The sequence below is a fragment of the Cervus canadensis genome, chromosome 14 (assembly GCF_019320065.1).
Source record: "Cervus canadensis isolate Bull #8, Minnesota chromosome 14, ASM1932006v1, whole genome shotgun sequence".
NCBI lineage: Eukaryota > Metazoa > Chordata > Mammalia > Artiodactyla > Cervidae > Cervus > Cervus canadensis.
Genome location: NC_057399.1, coordinates 26,637,521 through 26,658,292, shown reverse-complemented (window position 1 = coordinate 26,658,292; position 20,772 = coordinate 26,637,521). Strand labels below are relative to the sequence as shown.

The window sequence follows — 20,772 nt, the reverse complement described above, 5'->3', positions numbered from 1 at the left end:
TTTACAAAATGCGTTTTCTCCATCAAAGAATGTGATCTCTCTTTTATATCTTTCAGGAGTTTTGTGAGTTACTTCATATAGGTCATTCATATTTCTTAGTCTGTTAGAATACATGGTGAATAGAATCTTTTTCCATATTTTATTATGTTTGATAACTGATTTCTGCTGCTGTGTTGAGAAATAGCAAAAATGTCTTCCAATAACAAAGAACCAATTGCATACTTATTTTATGTCTAGCACCTTATTGAGCTTTGAATCTAGAAATTTCATTTTTTATCATGGTTCTTCTAGTATATAATAACATTCATAAGTAATGATAATTATGTTTCCTCTTTTCCAAAATTTAGACCTCATTTCTGTGCCATGTATGGTTTGCACTGGCATAATTCCAACTCAGTATTAAACAATAATGGTAGAAGTTATATACCTGAATTTTGTTTCTAATTTTAATGAATATGTTTCTGTGAAGAATTACGTGGCTTTTGGTTTCAGACAGATGTTTTTTTTTGGTGTGAATTATATTAACTTATTTTTTTAACCTTAGAATATTTCTTTATTATGAAAATAATACATGTCCATTAGGAGAAAAATTGGAAGTACAAATAAGCAAGAAGAAAAAGATGAAAAGAAATCATTAACAGCAAAACCATCACTAACACTTAGGCATTTCACTCTTCAGGTCTTGTTCTGAGCATGTTAATGCAAATAAACAAATATACATTTTATAAAAGTGAGGATGTAGTATACATAGTTTATAACCTGTTTTACGACTTAAAAACATACAGCTAGTATATTTCCATGTTATTTAATATCAGTGTCCCCAGATATCAATATTCATGACAACTCCTTAGGAATTATCACGTAGCTTTCTAAATAATCTTTTCTTTTAAATATTTAAAACTATTTACAAATTTTAACTGGAAAACATTTCTTTAAATAGCTTCATGCATACATTAGAATACCTAACCACATTCATCATTAGAATAAATTATTTTAAATGGAGATGTCAAGTCAAAGTTTTAAAGGTCTCTGAGTCTTGCTAAATTGCTGTCCCAACGATGTGTGGGCTCCACCACCATCAGGAAAGGGAAATGACTGTGTCTGGATGAACTCTGCATGTTGTCATTGTCTTTTTAAAAAAAATTAATTAATTTAATTGGAGGCTAATTATAATATTGTGGTGGTAGGTTTTTTAGACATTAAAATAATAATCTTTAAGTCCTGGGTTATTAAGAGCATTTAAAAAAAAAACATGGTTAATCTTGATTTCATTTTGTGCCTTTCAGCATCAATTAAAATGATCTAGGTTTTTTTTTCTTCCTTAGTTGGGCTACTTAGTTATATATTAATATATTTAAAATTATTAAACAATCTTTAAGTTCCTAAGAAATGTAAGCTTCTCTTCTTATATTATAATGTATTGTCAATTAAATTATATATGTTTATCTATAAGAAATCATTTCCTCCACTTTATCTCAGTGAATTGAAGGTTGCTTTTAAGAGTATGTGAAATAATAGGACAGTAAAAATTCAAAATGGGAAATGATACATAGGCAAGACCAGAGAGAGGTTAAGTGACTTGCCCATGTTCTCACAGCTTATTAAGTGATAAAGCCAAGTTCAAACTCAAAACATATGCTCTTTACTACCACACTTGCTCCAGGAGTACTTGGCTTTCTGATATCTTTCTAGCTTGATCTTGGAGTACAGGTTTTAAAGGTGCATGGACCTTTGTAGCCTTCTGAAATGCTCCACTAATACTGTATTTCTCAGCTGGAATTTTATTAATGTTGGGCAACAATGAATTTGCACTCCTTAATGAGTTCCCAGACTTACTTTATATTCCCAGCTAAACAGAAACACGTCTTCCATAACAGATAATTCAACTGAGGATAGACCTATATTATCTTATGGAAACAAAGGAGCTGAAAAAGTTCTAGAGCTGTAAATAAAATGCCCTGCCTGATGGAATGAGCAAGGGAGGGTTCCCAGAGGCAGGGTCAAGCTTTTCCTTACAAAGAGCTTTGGACCCCCTCTAACATAGGTATAAAAGGGTGGCGTTTGGTGCCAGGTTTTGTTTATTATATCATGGGTATGATATTTTTAGTCAGAATATATTTAAGGCAGTAAAACCAGATGCCTGCTTTAGGCATGAAACATATATTAAAAATCATAGATCACTTAAAAAATAGAATAACTTCTTAAAGTTATGTTACTTCTAGGAGCACTATTCAAGGTAAATGTGTATAACATACCTCTGCTGCTGCTAAGTCACTTCAGTCGTGTCCGACTCTGTGCGACCCCATAGATGGCAGCCCACCAGGCTCCCCTGTCCCTGGGATTCTCCAGGCAAGAACACTGGAGTGGGTTGCCATTTCCTTCTCCAATGCATGAAAGTGAAAAGTGAAAGTGAAGTCGCTTAGTCGTGTCCAACTCTTCATGACCCCATGGACTGCAGCCTACCAGGCTCCTCCATCCATGGGATTTTCCAGGCAAGAGCACTGGAGTGGGGTGCCATCGCCTTCTTCTAACATGTTCTTCTATGTTCCTGAAAAGTTAACTGTGTGGGATTATTATTTTAAATTTGTTGAGTACTGCAGAAGAGTTCCATAATTATGAACTTTGCTTCAGAACAATTCATCTATAGTAATTCTGTTATGGCAATAATTAGGGAGCAGTGTCAGTTGTCTTTTAAAGTCACTCTCGGCTTGATATAAAATTATAGTTATAGTATCTGCACATAAAAGAATGATTTTCTTTCATCTGTTACATTCAGGTAAATCCCCAAATGACAGACTCATTAAAAACATGTTAAACAGCAATCCTGTTTTATCCTGTTGGAAAAATTTAACCATTTATGAAGGGGCTATTTCTTCTGAAAGTGTGTCATTCTGTGTAAGACAAGTCTAAGTGACTCTTAATCAACAGAGGGTAGATTCTTCAATGTGACTAGGCTATGTGAATGCGGATGGCTTAGAACAAATTCCTATCTGTGGATTCATAAACCAGGGCATGGAAATAAATGTCCTAATCTAACATTGTTCCTGGAGATTTCTCAAGGTAGTAAAGAATATAACAAAGATTTGAGGAAAAACATTTTGATTTCTGTATGTTGGATCATACAAAAGCCCTTCATTCTTAGGATAAATCCTGCTTGAGAGTGAAAGTCCCTCAGTCGTGTCTGACTCTTTGTGACCCCATGGACTTATACAGTCCATGAAATTCTCCAGGCCAGAATACTAGAGTGGGTAGCCTTTCCCTTCTCCAGGGGATCTTCCCCACCCATGAATGGAACTGGGGTCTCCCGCATTGCAGGTGGATTCTTTTCCACATGAGCTAGCTTGGTTGTGGTATATAATCATTTCTATATTTTGCTGGATTTAGATTGCTTCTATTTTTTTTTTTTAAAGGATTTTTGTGTCTATATTCATAAGGGATATTGGTCTTATTTTTTTCAGGTGTGTGTGTCTGGTTTGGGGCTTCCCAGGTGGCGCTAGTGGTAAAGAAGCCACCTGTCAATGCAGGAGGTCATAAGAGATGTGGGTTCAATCCCTGGATTGGAAAGATCCCCTGGAGGAGGGCATGACAACTCACTCCAGTATTCTTGCCTGGAGAAGTGAAGTGAAGTCGCTCAGTCATGTCTGACTCTTTGCGACCCCATGGACTGTAGCCTATCAGGCTCCTCCGTCCGTGGGATTTTCCAGGCAAGAGTACTGGAGTGAGTTGCCATTTCCTTCTCTAGGGATCTTCCCCTCCCAGGGATCAAAGCCGGGTCTCCCACATTGTCGGCAGACACTTTTACTGTCTGAGCCACCAGGGAAGCCTGGAGAATCCATGGACAAAGAAGCCTGGCAGGCTATAGTCCATAGAGTCGCAGAGAGTCAGACATGACTGAAGCAACTTTGCACGCATTCACGAGTCTGCTTTTGGCATCAGGGCAATATTGACCTTTTAGAATGGGTTCCTTCCTTTTCTGTTTTTCGAAATATTTTCTGATGGATTTTTATTTCTCCCTTAAACATTTGGCAGTGTTCACCAATGAAGTCATCGGATTACTGGTGTTTGTGAGAAAAAATTTATTACCGAATCAATCTTTGTTAGAAGTCTGTTTAGACTTTCTATTTCATCCTGAGTCAGTCTGAGTAGTTTGTGTCTTTTGGCCATTTTGTATAGGTCATCTAATTTATTGTTCATAAGTACTGTTTATAAGTATTTCTTATTATAATCCTTTTTATTTCTGTTGTTAGTAATGCCTCTCTTTCATTTCTGAGCTTAGTAATTTGTCCTCCTTTTTAAAAAAATGATCAGTCTAGGTTCTTTACTTACATTGATCTTTCCAAAGAATGAACTTTGCTTCATTTGCTCTACTGTTTTTTTCTATTCTCTATTTCCATGGTTAATTTTATTATTTTCTTCCCCCTGCTTATTTTAGTTTACCCTGCTCCTCCCACTTTTTTAGTTTAGTAAGCTGAAAGTTTAAGCTACTGGTATGACACTTTTTTAGCAAAACAAATGGGTTATTATTGTACAGCTGCAAGTGGGGGGGGGCGGCTGGGAGTGGTGGTCCCGGGGTGGGGCCAGGGTGCTCAGCATCTGTGGGGGATGGGGGCTGTCTGTCGTCTTCTGAATGGGCTCCAGGAACTCTGGTTCCAGGATGCTGGCTGCCCTGTGAGCACCGGCCCCCTCCTCCCCTCACGGCCTTTGACATCTTTCATTTTTTTAAACACTGGCATTTACAGCTATAAATCTTCCTCTGAGCACTTTTTTTTTGATGCATCCCATAAGTTTTGGTATGTTGTGTTTTTGTTTGCATTTGCCTCAAAGTATTTCATATTTTAAATTATGATTTTTGTCTTTTACCCACTTATTTATGAGTGTATTGTTTAATTTCCATATATTTGTGAGTTCCCAAAATTTTTTCTCCTGTTACTGATGTCTGAATCATTCCATGGGGGTCAGAGAATAGACTTCGCATGATTTGACCCTTTTAAATCTAGTAACTTATTTTATGGCTTACCACATGGTCTATTTTGGGAAATGTCCCATCACACTTGAGAAAAATGTGTATTTTGCTGTTGGGTGAAGTATTCTACAGATGTTAGATTTAGCTGGTTTAGTGTTGCTAAAGAACTTTTATGTCCTTGCTAGTATTCTGTCCAGTTGTTCTATTCATTATTGAAAGTGGCGTACTATGGTATGCAATGATTTTTGTTGAATTGTATATTTCCCTTTAATTCTATTAATATTGCTTCATATAGTTTGGGGCTGTTGTCAGGTGCATATGTAATTGGTAGCTCTCTTGATGGACAGAACATTTTATTTTTAGAAAATATCCTTCTTTGTCTCTAGTAACAAATTTTGTCTTAAAATCTATTTTGTCTGAGCACTACCTGCAGTTCTCTTTTGCATAGTATATCTTCCTACATCTTTTCACTTTCAACTTACTTGTATCTGTTTTCAAATCTGAAGTATGAGTCTTGCAGACAGTTTATAGTTGGACCTTGTGTTTTTTAAAAACAATATTTATATGTCCAAATATTACCCAGAAACATACATTTATGTTTTTAAACCACCTTTAAAAATTAAAGCGTCAAATATCTTGAGACTTGTTTCCAAATTTCCATGCCTTCAATAAAAAGCTCAAATTTGAAGTACTAAAATTACATTGCCACTGTGAGACTTTTTTTTAAACAGATTTTATTTTTTTAGAGTGGTTCTAAGCTCACAACAAAACTGAGACTTCCCATATAAGCTCTGTCCCTATACATGCATGGCCTTTGCCATTATCAACATCCCCCAACAAAGTGGTACACTTTTGCTGGGCCTGCATTGATACCTCATTAAAATATTTTTCTATTATTGTGATAGTAACAATGAGCAAAGTGCATAAAACAAGTGTCCATGATCCAGTTCAAGACAAGTCTCTACTCAGTAACACAGTGGTCAGCTAATGACTGGACAGAGATTTCCGTGATTCACATCTCCCAGTTACTGATAGGACTATGTGTGCTTGTTGGGGCATGCCTTCCATATTACCCAGGCAATCGAAACTGTCTTAGCCTTCACATCCTGCTTTTGCTGTGCGAGGTGAGGCTTATGACCTTCTCAGGTCTTTCCTGAACATGCACACACTCCTACCCATTTTATGGCCTTCTAGCTTCAAATTTTTTACTGATCAGATTGAGACCTTTTTGTATCCAGTTCAATAAACTGTTTCTACCTTAGGGCTGGAAAACTATTCTCCTGTTTTCTAGAAATATTATGGGTTATTAGTTTTACATTCTGTTCTATGATCTATTTTTAATTAACTTCTATAAATTACAAGAGGTTAAGTGTTGAGGTTCATTTCTTTCCATATAGGTATCTTGTTGTTCCCGCACTATTTATTAGATTTCCCCATTGAAACGACTTTAGTACCTTGGTCAAAATTCAGTTGACTGTACATAAGTGAAGTGAAGTCACTCAGTTGTGTCCGACTCTTTGCGACCCCATGAACTGTAGCCTACCAGGTTCCTCCATCCATGGGATTTTCCAGGAAAGAGTACTGGAGTGGGTTGCCATTTCCTTCTCCAGTGGATCTTCCCGACCTAGGGATCGAACCCCGGTCTGGGAATAAACCTATTCTGTTCTACTGATCTGTCTATTCTTATGTCAAAAATCAGACTTAATTACTATAGCTTTATAGTAAGCCATCTTTTCAAAATCATTTGGTTATTTTAAATCCTTTTCATTTCCATATAAAGTAATTCATTAATTTCACTGAAAAAACCCACTGGAATTTTGATAGACTGTTGAATCTACAGATCAATTTGGGAGGGATATTTTATATGCTGTCGAGTTCATAAATATCATACTTTAACTTAAAAATAACGTTGTACTCTGATTTTAAAATATTTTTCTATTATTGTGATGGCAACAATGAGCAAAGTGCATAAAACATGTGTCCATGATCCAGTTCAAGACAAAACCCCACCAGCATCCCAGAAGTTACCCATCTTGATGCAATCCTTGATCATGGTTCCATTATTCCCCAACTAGAAACAACCATTACCTTGACCTTTACAACAATTTTTCTTTTGTTTTTTCCATAGGTTTAACCATTTATTTTAAAGATCTTACATGAAAGGAATTATATATGTATATATGTAAAATTCCTCAAATACAATTTATATACAGAATTTCATATATAACTTTAGTAATTAAATTTATATAAAATATAATTATTTTACATAATATATAATATTGGATTGGCAAAAAAAAATTTGTTTGGGTTTTCCCATAGTAGCTTATGGAAAAACCCAAACAAACCTTTTGGCCAACCCAATATATATAATTCCTCAAATAGCTTTTTTCTGTATATAGAATTCTATAATGGCAGTTACATCATTCCAGCACATTGAACTTACCATTCCCACTGTCTTTTGACTTTAAATGTTGCTAATGAGAAGTCAGCTATTGGTATAATGTCTTATCTTCAGTTACTTTTAAGGTTCTATTACTGCTGTGTCCTGCAGTTTCAGTATGATTGAATTTCTTTTTATTTATCCTGCTTTGAAGAAAAATTTTGGTATTTTTTCCCAAAAGTTTTAGTTGTGTCCAGTTGGAGAAGGCAATGGTGACCCACTCCAGTACTCTTGCCTGGAAAATCCCATGGATGGAGGAGCCTGGTAGGCTGCAGTCCATGGGGCTGCGAAGAGTTGGACACAACTGAGCAACTTCACTTTCACTTTTCACTTTCATGCATTGGAGAAGGAAACGGCAACCCACTCGTGTTCTTGCCTGGAGAATCCCAGGGATGGAGGAGCATTGCAGGCTGCTGTCTATGGGGTCGCACAGAGTCGGACATGACCGAAGTGACTTAGCAGCAGCAGCAGTAGGAGTGTTGGTCCTGCCACTACTGGAAATGGGAATTAATCTTAATTTTTAAATAAAATTACAATCTTATATACTTCTTTATAACTTATTTTTTCGATATGAGTTGTTTTTTTTTTTCCACATAATTACATATTGGGGTTTTTTGTTAAGGTATGTATTATACCACTGTAGGAAAATGCCAATTTACTGAATCTCTTACTGTTGTGTATTCAAGTTGTTTCTCATTTTACTATAGTAAATACTACATAAAATGCTTTAAAAATTTCTTCACATGGAATAACTAACATTAAGACTTATATGAGATCAATGTCACAAATTAGATGTGTCACCCCTTAATGACAGACAAGAGAGAACTAGTGATTATTTTTGCTCCAGGGGCCCTTAGTAGGCAAGTGAGTGTGTGAGTGAAAGTTGCTCAGTTGTGTCCAAGTCTTTGCGACCCCAGGGACTATAAAGTCCACGGAATTCTTGAGGCCAGAATATTGGAGTGAGTAGCCTTTCTCTTCTCCAGGGGATCTTCCCAACCCAGGGATTGAAATCAGGTCTCCAGCCTTGCAGGCAGATTCTTTACCAACTGAGCTATGGTGGTGAGACTACAGAACTTCCTTGGAAATAAAATAAATGGGGTGTCTAATGTGGCAACAATCCCACTTACTCACTCACTTTCCAGTATTCTCTCAACAGTGTGTCTAGGGAGATCACTAGCAATTTAAGAAATATTAGAATACAGAAATATGATGGAGGGCCACTTCAGCCCATTTCTCCCCTACACAGAAAGTTGACCTTGCATCAGTCACTTGTAATTACTGTGAGAGGTACATGAGGAATCTAATATAAGAGATTTATATATCTTCAGAGGATTTATACATATTCAGAGGACTCCAATAATGAAAGTGTAAATTCAAAAGTATTATCTGTCTGTTCATATAATTAAGGAGTGGTAAGGGAATTCCTCCTAGCAACCAGGATTATTCTAAAAATCTTTCTTTGAAAGAGAAGACAATATAAAAATTATTGCATCTATTTTCAACTTCTGCTGTAACATGGGACACATATAATAATATTGTACTTCTTATAAGAAAGTACTTACTATAACTTGTTAAATACAGTTGATGCCAGTCTAGCCATTCTGGAGTTGAGTGAAAAGATAGAAGCCATGCCATTTAATTTAAAAAGAAAAAAAAAAAAAACCCACCAAAAGCAAAAAATTGAGCTTCCAGCATGAGGAAAGTGATACTGCCAAATACAGACAAATGATGAAAGGTATTTAAAAGTTGTAACTGGCTAGTGTATTATCCTGCCTCTGTTATTGTTCAAGGAGCACCCTATTAAGTGAAGCGCTTTGGTAATACTAACTGTTGTCAGATTTCTTATGTAATCTGATTACTCATTGAAATCAAGACAGTCTTTAGTAAACTACTTCCCTTCCCTAGGACATCAGATCAAAAACAATACTGTGGACTAAACATTGTTCATGGTACTTGACCCAATGCAAAGTAAATTCTGTATCTTGCTGTGTGCGCTTAGTTGCTAGGTCATGTCTGACTCTTTGTGACCCCATGGACTGTAGCCCACCAGGCTCCTCTGTCTATGGGATTCTCTAGGCAAGAACACTGGAGTGGGTTGCCACTCCCTCCTCTAGGAGTTCTTGCCAAGGAGGGATGGAACCCGCGTCTCCTGCACTGCAGGCAGGCACTTTACCGCCTGAGCCACCAGGCGAGCCTGTATCTGTATCTACGTATCTACATCCTATTTCCAACCAAAAACAGATGCAGATAATAGGAGTGCATTATTTAAAGTATAATCCTTAGTAGTCATGGGACAAAGTAACAAAGGCCTTTTCCCACAAAACATCTTTTTGAAACAAATATATATATATATATTTTGGTCACACACATGTGGCATGTGGGATCTTAGTTCCTTAATCAGGGATTGAACCTGTGCCTCATGCAGTGGGAGTACAGAGCCTTAACCATTGAACCATGGAGGAAGTCCCTGAAATATTTAAAATCTGAAGTAAAAAAAAAAGTGTCCATTTCATCAAATACTTTTTGGAGCTTATGTATGTTTTATCTTTTAAGTAGCTCTAACTCTAAATGCTCTGTCTTATATAGAAGTGAGACTCAAGATTAAGAAAACATGGGATGCAACACTGAAATAATCAAGTAATTCCCTGTTCTATACCTTTATTTGAAATATATAGGAAGAAGTATATCTAGTCATATTGATGATTTTGCTAAGTCAACTACTCATTATTAATGCAGTCTAGAGACAACTATGACAATTTCATTTGTTTCTGTCTTTTTGTTTTAATATTCTAGACACAAATGATATTTTAAAACTGTTTACAAATGTAATCAGATCATTGGTTTCACACAGACAACAGCTCACACCTCCACCCAACTACCACCATCATAGCAATTAAATAAGACAGGCTGGGTGACTGAAGTTGAATTTTAAAACACTACAAGTAAAAATAAAGTCATAATTAACACTCATTTTAGGAGATGAAAAATTTACTTTAAAATTGCAAACATTTAGCAAAGATAAGACATAAACACTATTTTCCATATTCTACAGAAATATAGTAATTTATAGCTGGCTTGGTACATGGTCACATGATAAAAACAAATCTAATGGAAAAAAAAGAATAGTTTCATTCTACTTTTTTGCAACTTATTATAATTTAATAAGTGTACCAATAAGTACTGGAGGACAGCTGCATGGGAAGATTAGAATCCTAGGGCTATTTGCTAAATACACATTATTATATTATAATGATAAGAACAAAATAGGTACAGATATACAATTAACATGCAATTTAAGCTATTATTTTGAAGAAACAGGACAGAATTTAGTGAACACATTGAAAAATGTATTTTTAATAATGTGTGGTTATAATCAGTATATTATGGTATTTTACAAGGCATGGAATAACTTCCTCAAATAAAGCTTGGCAAAATGAAACAGGTTGAGCCAAATTCTAAAGAAAATTTAAAACGAAGGAAAAGAAAAACAAGTGGATAATTCTGTTCGATTCTCTTCTAAGTATAATAAATAATTTTTAAAGTACCATAATTTCATGCCTACCTCAGCATCTCTAAATTAAAACAAAGCCATACTTTGTCCTCTATGAATCTGCTTTGTCCAATAGAGCAGCCCCCAGCCATAAGTGGCTTTTTGAGCATTTGAAATGTAGCTAGTCAGAATTGAGATGCTCATGAGTGCAAAATACAAGCTGAATGTTGAGGACTTTCTATGGGGAAAAAGGGCAAAACACCTCAATTCTGTATATAGGTTACACATGTAAAAGATAATATTATTAATATATTGGGTTAATTAAAATATATTATTAAAGCTAATTTTATGTATTTCTTTTTTTAACGTGGCTACTAGCTTTAAAGTTTTAAATTACGTTATGTGGCTTGCATTTGTTTTTACTGGACAGTGCTGATACAGAAAATCTATAGTCATTATATAAGCCTTAGAATTTAGTTATCACTCTTAAAGCACTCTGGAGTATTAGCTCCCAGAACACCATAAGCACATATTGTAAATACATTATTACAAAATTTATTTTTATCCCTCTGCAAGGTACACGTTTTAAGTGTAAAAAAAATTCACAAAATATTTAATCCTTAAAAAACATCAACTAGAATATGGTAAATGCTAAATGAAATTCAATGCCGACTGTAATACCGGGGGAAAATAGTTTAAGAAAAACAGCAGCGCAATCAGAGTGAAGGCAATTAGTATCTTCAGTAAAATAAGTTAGCCAAACTTATCTTTAATACCCAGGATCTGACCTTGCACCACAGATCATACATGTAACTTGTCCCATTTAATCATAATCTACATTGTTCATTTAATCTTAACACTGACTGCAACTTAACTACTCCATTTTCTGGAAAATCTTTAAGCATGTAAAATTAACAGACCTGGTGAAATCTAATAGCAGAATATAGTGTCTGAGAACTATACTTTAAAGTCCCTCAGTGTTAAAGTAAGCAATTGCCTAGTGTCCAAGAGACTTGAGGTGAAAAAAAATTTTTTTAGAAGCTATGAAGAAAAAATAAGATCACTGCTCTTTTAGCATTTTCTTCTTTTTAGTTTCTTTGTAGCAGGGTGTATAAATATTTGGCGTATTTATAAATACCTCATCTTCTATTTTGTCCAATTCAAAAACAAGTTAACCTAGTACATACTCCATATATACACCATTATTCTCCTAGGAACAACAAATACCAATATACAATACCGACAGTGGTCACCTCAGTCAGAAGCCAGTGTTAGTCATGCATCAACAATCTCATCAGGAGGCCCTGCCTAACGCTGCCTGTGCTGCATATTCCGCTTGTCACATCTCAGGCTGGAATGCTTGTTTTTAAACTGTTTAAATCTGTTTGTATTAGGTAAACTCTGTCAAAAATGCTCTGAAAGTCACAAATTAACAGACTCAAACTAAGGTTATTCATACAAATTTCTCCCTCATTTTGCTATGACTACTTTTAAGACACTGGAAAGTAACCAAGACTTAGGGAGAAATAAACAGAACTTATACCAGAAAACAGAGATTCCCAGGTGGTGCGTGCCAATACAGGAGACAAAGAAACGTGGGTTTGATCCCTGGGTCAGGAAGATCCCCTGGAGTAGGAAATGGCAACCCACTCCAGTATTCTTGCCTGGGAAATCCCATGAACAGAGAAGCCTGGTGGACTATAGCCCCATGGGGTTGCAAAGAGTCAGACACAACTGGGCATGCATGCAGAGAGAGAGAGATACTAGAAAATACTAGACAGACCAACAGAGAATCTGATTGCAGAAGACTATAGCAATTCTCTCTAGAGTTCAGCAGCCTATTAAGACATTTAATCACATTCATCAATGTGCCTTGCACAGAGATACTACTTAAACTTTTCATATCTATCTTCAGACCATTTCTACATAAACAATTAAAAATTTTTTATTACATGTTACTAACTCCAACCTAAATAAGCCTAATTCATGTCAAATGAGAAAAATTTCCAGTTTCAAACATATATTTCTATAAAAATAAACTCTTCAATGAAAAGATGACAACAGTCTCTTTTCTGAAAGCTGTTACACTGATGTTAGATCAATAATCCACCAATATTTACTGAGCACCTACTATGAGTGCATTCAGCCTATACTCGTTCTTTAACTAATAGGAAAAAAAAGTCTGCTCCAAATGCAAGATGACATTTGTGAGGGAGGATAAAGTATTAGCATTTCTAACAGACTGCTGTATGAATCAATATCTGAACGTGTGAAACTATTCATCCCTATGACATTGAAAAATCTCAAATTTATTATTGATCGCTTTATAAAGATAAGCATTTGAAGTATGCTGCATAGTACTTTGAGGAAAGTGACCACCATACATAAAATTAAGGCTGATTCCCTATAGGTATGGAAGAAGAGTCAAAATGTCATGGTTCATAAGCAACCAAAGATTTACTATGAATAGTTTACACCAATATCTGGTTCATTCAAGCAAACGGGCACTTGTGTTAGGTTTCCAATTTTGCTTGAGGGGGGCTGGTGTAATAAAGAAAACTGCTTTTAAACAGGAGCACTTCAAGCAAGTACGAAAATAAAAGTCCCTTGGATAAAAATCTTTGTAAAACCACTATATAAGTTGAAATTCCAAACCTCAATTAAATATATATACATATATATGTGAATACACACACATATGTATGCCTTAAAAGTATCTAAATTTCACTTACAATGTTACACAGCTGTATATCATTGCTTTGTATGTTTGAACCTGATTATGTATCTTAATACTGTATTTCTCCTTAAGCTAAGGATATGGACAGTGATAAGATAAACAAGCTAGTTTTAACTTTCTAGCCTTTAACAATTCTGACCCGTTGAGTTCCTACAAGATGCAAGGCATTATGCAGTGTACTGAACATGTATACAAGGCCTCCACCCAAAACACTCTCTCAGGGAAACTGAAGTTTTAAGAAGCAGAAGAGTTATCAGTTTGAAAACCAACAGTAATCATTTTTTCAACAGGATTTCCAAAAACTGAGACTTAGGTCAACTAAAACACCCCTACCTCTGCTAAACATGGAAAATAATACAAAGTCACTTCTGTAGAAGACATGTGTAAGAGAACATTCATAAGAGAGCCATAGGGACTAAAGCAGTGAGATGAACAAGGAGGCAGTCACTGAGCGTCTATGAGCTACTGCAATGGTAGTAGTTTATAAAAAATACTATCTATACTAAAATTTTTAAGAGCTAGTAATATATTAGCATATTTTCATCTTTTTTTTGCCACTGAATATAAAGTTTTGTCCTAAATTTACTAAATTTTCTACACCCTGAGGAATAACAACAGATTAATAAAAGAAGTGCCAGGGTTAAGCTTTGTCAGCCATATTATTGCGCAGAAAGCACAAACTATATATAGCTGATATGCTTGGAAGCACAAAATTTCATCAACAGAGTAAGCTACCGCTATTTTTTTCTTCTTTCTTTTTTTTAAGTAAACAGTTTGGTTTTATAGTGTTAACATGGCCTGGTTATAGTGTTAACATGGCCTGAGAATACAGAAGTCAAAGTTGGGAACCTGAGGTCCCTAACCCCCAGACCCACAACTGACACAATAGTTTTCTGTTTCTACCATAAACATGACCCATTGCTGTCCTTTAGGAATACATATTCAACAGTTCTCTGAAAAGCACTTTGGAATCTTAAGTTATATGTTTTAATGAAATTATAATTAACAGTTATTTGCTATCTGGAAATATGGAATTCTGATCCTTCCCCTCTTCACACCCAAATACATAAAAAGCCACATTTTAAATTTCATCTCATTATTTACTTCTGTTCCTCCAATATTTGAAAAGATTAAACTTCCTTTTTTTTCCCCCTCTCAACTATCATCCATAAGCCTGAATTTCGGAAGGAGTTCTTAAAAGTCCTTAAAATGAGGCAAAGGATTCACTTAGGACAACCATATGGCATTTCTGTTAGGACAGAGAGCCACTGCTTCCCTTTAAATATGGGCGGCACAGGTTTCAGGCTGATCTTTAGTTATGAATATGCCATCCTCTTAAACGTGATGCCTCCAATCCCGAAAAAGTTAGCTGTTTCTGAGAAAGAACTAATTCTTCATGGTAGGGTGCTTGAAAATGCTAACTAGTGAAATGCAAACCAAAGCATCCTTCTTGCTCATATCAGTAACTCACTTAAGGATAAAATATTCCACTAGACCATGCCTAGCAGTTGGAATAAATAAAATAACTAATCAATCAACTGTTTAATAAAATTTTCACCCTTTGATTTTTACCTAAATGTTAATTAAACATAATCTTGCTTCAGCAAAAAGTAAGAAAGGCACTCAAATAAACACAGTATGCACAGTTATTTTTTAAAAGACACTATGTGATGGTAAGTGGAATTCTCAGGGTGGACTTTCCCTGCTCACTGCCTTCGTAACACTGATCTTGCCTAAGCCTTCCTCCGCTTTCACGTACTTCTCTAGTGAACAGGAGCACATCACAGAGTATACCCAAGCACAGGAGGCTGGCAGCATGTAAAGTGCTAGGGGCTGTATAGCTCTATTTGAGAAATTTATTTAGAAGACAAAAAGTTCAGTTGTTACAATGCTGTTCAAATTTTCTCGCATACTTTAAATATTTAAAAGTTTTAAAATGTAATTTTCTAGTAAGAAAATAATTAAGCTTACAAAAGCTTTTTGCAAAAAAAAAAAGTGTTTTCTAACTTCCTTTGATAAACTAAATCTTTAGCATCTTCTGTAATACAGGGGAACTAAGGTAGAAATTAGATTGTTGCATAGCAAGTGGTAGCATTCCTAATTTATATTTAGCCCTCATGTCAGATATCATCTTGTGCTATTAAGAGAAAAATACTAGACTGACAATTTGTTCTCAAAAATATTAAGTTTTACACACACATACATGTATATACCTAGACAAGCATAAATTCACATGACCTGAATATATCTAAATGATAGTGTATCACCATATATATGCATTCCTACAAAAAAGCCACATAAAAATCCAAGAACTTCTATTGGCATGTCTTGTGTTACTAAGTCCTTATCTGAAGACTTAAGTGGCTTTGTGTGACATCTTGTATATTTAATCTGATAAATAATGAAGCCTTGAATTTAAATTAGAATTGTACCACTGGAATAAGAAATATGATTCAAAGTCTGGGCCCAGAGGTAATAAAATGCTAAAACATAGAAAAGAAAAAGGGGACACTAAAAGGTATCAAATCCTGATGTTTAAAAAATGACTCACAGGTTTAAGAAATATCAAAAATGTTCAAGTTGTGGAGGGGAAAAGGAGAAGCATAAAATGACTACTTATGCATAGATACAGATCAACAAATCTTTGAAATCAGTTTCCTCAGATACCCCAAAGTGGCTCTGGCTCTATGGGCAAGATCTGTCCTCCAAAATCATAAATGAATAGGAAGTAGTGTTCTTAATGAAAATGGTCTTCATTCTTCTATGAATTTTTAAAATATATTAAAGTACAGTTAATTGATATCATACAGCTGCATTTCTTGGCTGAGATTTAACAAGCATAAACAAAGTAGTTTAATGAAGAAAAAAATCTAAATTAACTTATTCTATATGCAATAGCTGCTCCTAAGTATCATGAAGGCAGAATACATCATTCATTGACAATTCAGTGCTCTGTTCCATCAATTTCTCAATCATAACTCACTCTATGCATCCTTCATGATTAATTTTCCCATGTTCAGTTAATCAATCATAAATTTAATAAATATTTAATAAGTCCTTACAATATGCAAGGCAGACAGAATCTGGGAACAATGACCAAAATAGGTACACTTAAAAAAGAAAAAGATTGGGGAGGAGTGAGTGTAGAGATATTGTATCTGTAAGATATTTACAGATCTTATTGCTTTTTTTTTTACTTGTCAGTAGTATTCTTGACCCAGGATGGTCTACAATTCTTCCAGTGAAAGTTGGATGAAATGTGCGTTAATCTAAATCATCTTTTCCTTTAACAGTGACATACTTATTGAAAAGTAAGTGAAGACTAATGAATCTCTAAAAATAGATACATCCTTTCCACTGCATGAGCTCATTCAGTCCAAAAGATATTATCACACTATAGCTAGTGAGTCGGATGTCAACCACTCAAAGTAAAGCACACAACTATACAGGGCAATATTATGTTCTTCTGTGAATGAACACTTGAAAACTACAAATTTTAGAAATAAAGTAGCACACAAGAGTCAGATACAAACTGTATCCTTTGGATATTTGTATTTTTACTTGGTACTTAAAACTATTAGGAAGACAGGAGACCAAGATATATTAAAGGACTGCATGGCTTTGTGCAGGGGTGAGTTAAGAGACTTACAACACAAGAAGACAGTTAACATCAAAGAAGGGCAAGAAACTTTGTGGAAGATATAAAAAAGTGTGGAACATTATAAAATTTAGTTGATGTTTCACAGGAGATTGTCTATACTCATGTCTTGACACTCTCACACTCGCACATCAAAGCATAAGAAGCCCTATTAGTCGGGATACTTAAAACGATCCATGGAAGAAAAGTAACAGTGAGGCCAAAATCTAGCAACATACATTAGTGGAACTGACTGGATCTCCATGGCATCTGTGTGTAGTTTGCCCCGCAAGCCCTGCAGCTGCTAAAAATCATAAAGTAATAGCTTTATCCAGAGGTCTAGGTAGACCTTGAGGTATTTGATTCAAAATATGCTTTGTAAATAAAAGGTTATAAAATTATGCTCATAATGCCAATCATTTTCTCACCTAAATACTACAAAAAGTTATAAAAGGGTAATTTTTGCCCTAGGAGAGAAGAGCAGCTTCTGTCTACAAGTACCAGCCTAGACAAGCTTTTTGGTATTCTTAAGTCTCACTTGATAGTTTGCCACTCAACAAAATCATGATACACAAGAAAAGGACCTATTCTTTTCCCTTAAGGCAATGTTCCTCACTCAAGTCTAGAGTCTCCGTAACAGTGAGATAGGAGAGGTCTGCTTTTCCCTACACGTCTTTCTTACCCTACAAGTAGCCTAGGATAAAAAGAGGAAAACAGGCAAAGCATAGTGGTCACACTGTTTCAGCCACCACTACATTTTATACACATAGGATAATAGACAGCATCATTAGGGTAACTTTTAAGGGGGCAATTTATATTCATATTTTGTGTGTTTAATGGGGTATGGAATTAACTGGAAACAGGAGAATATCTTTAGTTTACATCCATGAAATATAATAGACATGGAAAAAACCATGGATGGGGAAAATAAAGAGAAAGGTAGGTGGAAAGAAGAAATGCAAAGCATTGCTTCATATCAATAAATCAGATATTACCTGGTACTTTTACCACATCTGTCTCACCTATCTGAAAAATGCAGCCCTTATTATTGAAAAGATAAGATGGATACTTTGGTATCTCATCCCTGATAAATTCAGTATCAAAGTTTCTAAATTGTTTTATTTTTTAAAATAGACTGAAGAACTAACCTTCAAAACTATTCTTTCCCCCTGGTTTTTGCCAGTAAACTTAATAATCCCTTCATAAAAATTTTGTACTTTATCCAGTGTATCCTCAGTAACTTAAAAACTTTACAAAGGAAGGTTTTTAATGGATACATTTCTATGCATAAGCCTGCCATATTGCATGGTGAATTTGGAGGAAAATAAGTAGTAATAACTAAAAATGGCATTCTAGGTTTTTTTAAAATTGATTTTAATTGAGGTAAAAAAACTTATCAAAGCTAGTGGTAAAAATAAGTTTCCACTACAATTGCATAAACTCATAAAATTAGTTTTTTAAAATAATTAGTTTAAAAATGGATTATATTAGAACTATGTTGTTCATATAAATTCCAATATTTCTGATTTCAGTTATGTTGGCCTATGACTTGAGTATAACATGCTAGTGAAAGAGAAATGGTGTGTATTTTCACAAATTCATCCACCTGGCCATCTGATTCTCAAAACAGCAATTAGATAAGTAATTCTGAAATTGTTTTCTTAAGCTAAACTACAGCATAACTTTTTGATTACCAAAAAAAAAAAAAATGCCTATACAGCAACTGCACTGAGGTGGGCTGAGGTGTGTGTGAACCAATCTGGAGAATCAAATGAGAAAAGTCTCAAAGATAAGAATATACAGGATGAGAAGTTAAAAAGAAAAAAGTTAAGACTCACTGTTCAGCAAGAAGGAACTACACAATTATTTTATCGCCAAAGGAATGCCAGTTCTTAACAAAATAAATAAAATGAAAGATTTACTAGGGACTTTTAGCCTAAAGATGAAGAATATATAGTTAGCCAATAGTAGCAAACAGTTCATGCAATTATGTAAATAAGAAAGAAAAGCGATATTGCACTAAAAAGGGGAACTTTGCAGGACTAATTCACCTCTTTCATTGATTCAATGTAACCAGCCATTTTCTGTATGCATTGGCAAACCTGGCTTGTTCCACGTTCCGACAGGTGGACAGTACTTGATCGATGAACCTGTGCTCCATTTCCAGGCCCAGGGAGTCTGGAGCTGGAGTCCGCTTCAGGCGTTTGATTTCCTGGGAATAGCCTTGCTTGCTAAAGTCACTAAGTCTATCCACCTCCATTGCCTGAGATGTGTGGGGGCCTGCTGGGATACTGTGCAAGTCACTCAAAGTTCCCCCAGGACTGTCGGCAGGTGGCAACTGGATCATGCTGTGAGGAAACCTACCATTTAAGTGATGCTGAAGGTAGAAAATATGCCGCCTGTGAAAGAAGAGGAGGAGGAATAGAACAGAAAAAGAAAAATCACATCACAAAGTCAAGCTTTTCAGAAAAAAACAGAAAAGTAAGTTGACAATTTCAAAACACACAGTATTCAGTTTCACTGCCTTCGGTAACCCAAAGCTATCTGGGGGAAGGAGAATAGTTAAGATGTAGTCTCTGGTATTTGGACAGAGCTTCACAAGTCCAGATTACTGGTTTGTTGAAATACTACCCCAAAGGTTTTTTTTTTTTTTTTTTTCCAAAGGTTTTTTAAAAAACATTGACTGAGATGATGACAATCACTTGGTGCTGTTACTATAATAACTATAATATGAAACTGTAATATGAAACCAGAAATGGGTTTTTGCCCAATCTCTGCTATAAATTAAAATATAAAACAAAACCAAAAATTAACCTCATTGACAGCCTAAAAGACAAGTGATTTTCAGCAACAAGAGGATTAAATAGCTCCTCTAGAAGATTAGTCTATGGCCTCTATCCAATACTTTCTTTAATAAGAACAGAACTGCTGCAACTGGACTTACTATTTTAGAAACCCTCTGAATCTGCCCCTAATCCAGCACTATAGTCTCATTAAACATCCACATGTGCTAGAATGTGCTGGGCTCTGAGAAAAGTATGTTAAAACACACAGTTCCTGTTCTTCCTCTAAGGAGAGTTTTCCTGCTCTTAGAATCATCTGTAGTTATTTGTTAAAAATGAAGATCCATATGCCTAATTTCCAAAAATTGTGAGAAAGTGGGGTTCACATCTTTGTACAAAATAAGGTAAACTACATAGATTTCAGGTTGTTATATCTCATCATTTATATTAACAATTCTAAGCCTTTAAAAGAGAATTCTATTCATTTTCCTAGCTTATTCTGGAACAGACAAAGGAGCACATAACAGACTCATTTTACAGATAAATCTTAAAGGACAGAGAAGCGGCTTAAGGGCACTGAATCAGTAGCAAACTGGTCTGTATGATATATAGGTCTTCCCAACTGTCTCTTCTCCCCATTCCAAACTCCCATTAATCTTATGAAAAAGAAAGTTTCTGTTCTAACAATCTAGCTATCTTCCAAAAACAAATATAATTTTTAA

General features: G+C 35.2%; 1 protein-coding gene across 1 annotated transcript in view; it reads right to left on the bottom strand.

The window, feature by feature from the left end:
• Positions 1-10,153: 10,153 nt before the first annotated feature.
• The window catches only part of PTAR1 (protein prenyltransferase alpha subunit repeat containing 1), a 49,112-nt gene continuing 38,493 nt past the window's right edge, over positions 10,154-20,772 (bottom strand). The window contains exon 7 of the mRNA XM_043486698.1: positions 10,154-19,666. Coding sequence (XP_043342633.1) covers positions 19,324-19,666 — 343 coding nt within the window. The 3' untranslated portion in view covers positions 10,154-19,323. The remainder of the gene's footprint in view (positions 19,667-20,772) is intronic.